Raw genomic sequence first — 4,946 nt, 5'->3', positions numbered from 1 at the left:
TTAATTTGTAACATTAATTTATCAATAGACATGTAGAAATATATCTTTTAAGGGATGTTTCTTTTGTCACATTTTCCAAAAAGATGTATAGGTGTAGGAACGTAACTTCTTCTTTGAGTGAAATAAAAATTTAATAAAGAAAAAACATATACACTTTTACTCTTATTAAACTGTTTAACATAATAATAAATTTAAAAAATAAATAACATATTGGTATGTAACTTTATCCTGGAGGGTTTCCTTATATGGTTTTGATAAATTATATGTATCAGTTGCAGTGTCTTTCTTCTGCTTACTAATGTTAGTAGGATTATTAATGGAACTTGACCAAGCTTGGAATGGTTCCTTTGAAAAGGCTTATGAGATTGAACCCAAAGAGTTATAAGAAGAAACGATATTTAAGTCAATCTTATTAAAAGGGTTAACTTTTTGTCCCTAAATTATAAAGTAATACTGGTTTTCCTCCTATATCAGACTTTGATCGTTTTAGGTTTTTATATTTAAGAAATGTACGATGCAGTCATTTTTGTCTAATGGGAGAAACTGGCACCCTGATCTTTGCTCCTTGTTTATTCTGATGTTGGATGTTATTGACTTTGTTTTGGCACCTGTCGTGCAAAGACTAATATTCTTAATAAAAGTTTTATCCTTAGCCTTTCAAAAAACAAAAAATTCGGAACATTGTAAATGGTCAAGAGAACTGAACGCATGGATGTGAAGAATTGAAGCAGAAGAATAACAGATATTCTGTTATGTACGAGCAGCAGAACTTTAAAATTACAACTTCAATTTGTGCTATTACCAAATATTAATTGAAGCACAAGAACATCTACTACTTTATATACCAAGAGATTCAAGCCATAACCTCAGTAATAAAGCAGTAAATAGAAAAACTTTGTCTGTCAGTAAAGTTCAAAAGAAATCTGTAACCATGCCATGATATTCATAGACCAGAAATGAGTACACAATGCTATTAACAAGGAATAAACAGTTTATGTTTATCTACCAATTCCACTTCTGGCCATAACCTGAGGAAATTGAAGGTGGGGAAACAATGACAAATTTGAAATGGTTGAAGGTTCTCCTATACAAGATTACACCACAAAGCATGAAAGAAGCAACATGAAGAGCAGAATGAATGGATTGGGGGTTACAATGTAATGCTACCAGTTGTCCTTAACAATTTTTGACTTTTCAAGTATGAACTTTCCTTCCTTGTACCTCTGGGACGCTTCATAAGCTCTTTCATACTTCCAACCCAACACTTCACGGCAATCACCACAATAAACATCAGCAACAGTGTGGAGGCCAGTCAAGAGATGTCTGTCTTCTTTTGGCCCCGTCACAATATTCATTGCATGGGAAAACAGAAAGGCTCGCCCATTTCTTCCCTGATTATAAAATTTAGGACCACAATTCAAGAAAAATGACCCCGGAAAGCTTTTCTAGCAGATAACATCATAAACCTTAAATCTAAGTTTAAGTACCAAGAACAACCAAATGAGAACATACAAAGATCCTGCGGGAATATTTTCGTCTAGGAAATATGTCAAATAATGAATGAACAAAACATAACAAATTGGCAATCTCTGTGATGTTTGACTGTTATGTCAACTACAAATACAAAGAGAGAGAGAGAGACAAAGATATGAAAGGTCGAAAATCTAAATCTCCTACTTTCCACATCGTTAATTCTGCCACTGTCTTCCCACGACCACATTTGAAATTATGTTTTCAAATTTCCACAAATGACATACTCAACCAAAACTTATACATCGAAAATCACAGCAACAGCCACATCCAATTGACATCTATAACTACTGTCACTTGGTGTATGTACAGCTAATTGTCTTCTCAGTATTTATTTACTCACAACCTTGATATGCCAAAACTGCCATCAATCTCGCTCTGTGGAAGCATGTCAAACTTTCTTCTATAAGTTTTCTTTATTCTACTGAGCATGTAATCTTACATTAGGCATAGACAACCCACAATGCATTAGAAATTCATCAATATCAGTACAGACTAACTTCCATGATTTCCAATTAAGAAAAAACAGAATGAGGAATTATCCAAATATTAACCTGAAATCAAAATTTAAAAAGAAAAAACTTTTTTTCATTTTCAAAGTGATCATAAGGCCTGAATTCATTGTAGTCCTAATAGTATAAAGAGATATACACATTGGACTTTAGAAGTGGACTCTAGTGAGACTAGTCTCATTTTTTATTCAACCATACTTCTGTACTTAACACTCAATTACAAAACAAGAGCTCAAATTTCTTTCCTTTCTTGAAATCACCCTGGAATTTCCCCACTTTACTTTTGTAACAGTAATGGCAACTAGAAACAATAATATTCAGCAAAGCCCTTACCCTTTTGAAGAACCAGGAGAGTTATGTGGTGGAAAGTAAAAAAGGTTGATGATGATTTCAATTGGCAACAAACCATCATATACATCTATGAAGTCAACGGTAAAAAATCACATAATTTTCACTTAAAATGCAAAAGAAAGTATTCCATACAAATTTTTAGTCCCAAAATCACCCAGAAAAGTAAAACAGAGAGAGTGAGAGAGAGAGAGAAGGAGAAGGTTTACATGAAAAGCCTTGGAAATTATATCATCGTGGAGTGAAACCTGGTTTCTACAATTAGAGCAGCAATACAAGCGGGGTCCTATCAGTTCCGCCATGAATTGGTTAAAAAAAATTCAGATTAAACACCTCACTGCTCCAAATGAACCAAACACCGGTGATCCAAGAGAGTAACAGAGCAAAAAATTCGATTATAAATGAATGAGATGAAGAAAAGGGCGCAGAGGAATAAAAGTGATGAAATTTCTTTACCTACACCAGACTCAATGATGACCCAAAAGTCTGCAACAATAAGATAAGAAGAAAATATGTCGTTAGTTAGCGTGCAAGAGTAGGCTTGATCACAAAAGTTAACGAAGATTCCCAATTAAGTTCTTCAAAATAAAATAAAATAAATTGTGTTATATATGGTAATCAGATAAAGACACAATAAACCCCACCATTTGCACAGTATACAGTCTTAATCATAAATATTACCATTAACATTAATAATAAACAAACCACTGGTTAAAAAAAATCAAATCAAAATACTGGAACAGAATCCCTTTACAAGATAAAAGACAGGTAGGTTGTTGAGGTTAAACCCAATTTTCATGTTTTTTAGAGTTAAGATTTTTTTTTTTAATTAGAATGAAAAAGTTGTCTTTCTATTTTCTTTGTTAAGGGTTACGTTTTGAAGTTTTGTTCTGGATTTGATCGGTGGCGATCACGAAAAATCCACAACCGCACTCAAATGTTCGGTAATTTTCCCCAACCCCAACCTAAGTTTTTTAAGTGTTCTGTATTAAACTACTCTTTCAAAGTTAGTGAACGAGTTTCAAAAACTTATTTTTCTTTGTTATGTTTTATTTCTCTCCTCAGCAGGTGGGGAAAATAAATGGTGAAGTTGTTATATTAAATGAGATTTTTTTTTCATTTTTTATAAAATTGTTATTTATTGCAATAAAAAAACTATAATTGATTATGAGTAGAAAAATACATTAAATTATCTAATATTTTGTTCACACATACAAATATAAAGTCATAAGTGTAAAAAATAATAATTTTGTCTCTTAATTTTCTAATAAATTTTTTCAAGTTCCTTAAAACAGATAAGGGGAATCAAACGCATAACAGTTAACTTATTAATGACTAGGTCACTACATACTTTTTATTATTTAATTAATTGACAGAAAATTTATTGTATAAATGGCACGCACTTTCTAACTATTAACCTATAAAAGATAAGTGGACATTTTCAATAATTGATTGATTAATGGTGCAAATTCTTTATTATTAAATTAGAAAAAAGATTGATTGAAAATTGTTCATCACATATTGATTGGAGTATATTGTTTGATATTAAACTAAAGATGGAGTGAAGTTAATACCAATTAAAGAACACTTTTTAGTACTAGATCTCTTAGTCCGCTTATATAGTTTAACATAGGATAAATTATTTTATTAGTTCGTTCTTATTTTCATAGAGATATCTAAAGTAGATCTTTTTCTTTTTTATTTTTGTTTTATTTAGGATTTTATTTTGAAAAAATCATTGCAATTAAATCTTTTTCGTTAGTAGATTTTTTTCGTCATGTATCAGCACATGTTTCTTTTTTATTTTTTATAATTTTTTTAAAAAATAAAAATTATCACTTGTCAATTTGACGGTGTGCCACATGGTAGAGACAATGTAATGTGGCAGTGGTAGTGTCACTTGCTACTATTGAATGTGAAAATTCTTAATTTAATTCCTGTATCTGATATTTTGTCTAAATTTAGTCACAATTGTTTTAAACTGAAACAATTTCATCTCTGCAAAAATGGGAATCAATGAAATGATTTAACCTTTCATGTAAGCCCATTTTTATGCTCTAACAAGGTTTGGGCCTAGGGTCAGCCCACAAAATACCCCTAAGACCCCTTTTCGGTCACTTATCCACTCATTTTGTCTCCCTTCTCATAAATTGTTCTCCTCCTCCCTCATAGTGCTGAAACAGAGAGTTCTGATAGAGTATAAACTCTTTTTTCCTTTGAGTTAGTTGAGCTCATTTTTCTCCAAGTAAATGGAGCTCAAACCTATGTTTGTCTCTTTTTCCAGTTTAGGTGTTTTAGTTCTTGTCTTAAGTTCTCTTTAGAACCTCATCCTCGACCTTGTGTTTTGTTTTCAGCTTTTAAGCTGCTATTATGGCGTGGTGAGCTTCTGTTAGGGCTCTCTTTCCTAACATTATCACTAAAAGAAAAATTCGTGATAATCAAGTTACAATTAAAGATTGGTTGTGAAAAAATACATAATACAAATTTTTTCTTTTATATTCATAAAAGATTAATATACAAAAAGCTCGTGAGATTAAAAATAATATTAATTATTAA

General features: G+C 31.3%; 1 protein-coding gene across 2 annotated transcripts; it reads right to left on the bottom strand.

Annotated features, from left to right (window-relative positions):
- Positions 1-906: 906 nt before the first annotated feature.
- On the bottom strand, positions 907-2,969 carry LOC114164182 (protein yippee-like At4g27745). 2 transcript variants are annotated; one of them, XM_028048747.1, is made up of 3 exons: positions 2,847-2,969; positions 2,600-2,727; positions 907-1,391 (listed from the first exon to the last, which is right to left on the bottom strand). In XM_028048747.1, the coding sequence occupies exons 2-3, from the start codon at positions 2,690-2,692 to the stop codon at positions 1,164-1,166; spliced, it is 321 nt and encodes a 106-aa protein (XP_027904548.1). In that variant the 5' UTR covers positions 2,693-2,727; positions 2,847-2,969; the 3' UTR covers positions 907-1,163. The 2 variants fall into 2 exon arrangements, with proteins under 2 accessions (XP_027904548.1, XP_027904546.1); XM_028048745.1 differs by having other exon boundaries at positions 2,600-2,935.
- Positions 2,970-4,946: the final 1,977 nt, after the last annotated feature.

This window comes from Vigna unguiculata, chromosome 9, assembly GCF_004118075.2.
Source record: "Vigna unguiculata cultivar IT97K-499-35 chromosome 9, ASM411807v1, whole genome shotgun sequence".
Lineage (NCBI taxonomy): Eukaryota > Viridiplantae > Streptophyta > Magnoliopsida > Fabales > Fabaceae > Vigna > Vigna unguiculata.
Note: the sequence above shows the minus strand (reverse complement) of the source record. Positions and strands in the feature narration are given on the sequence as shown.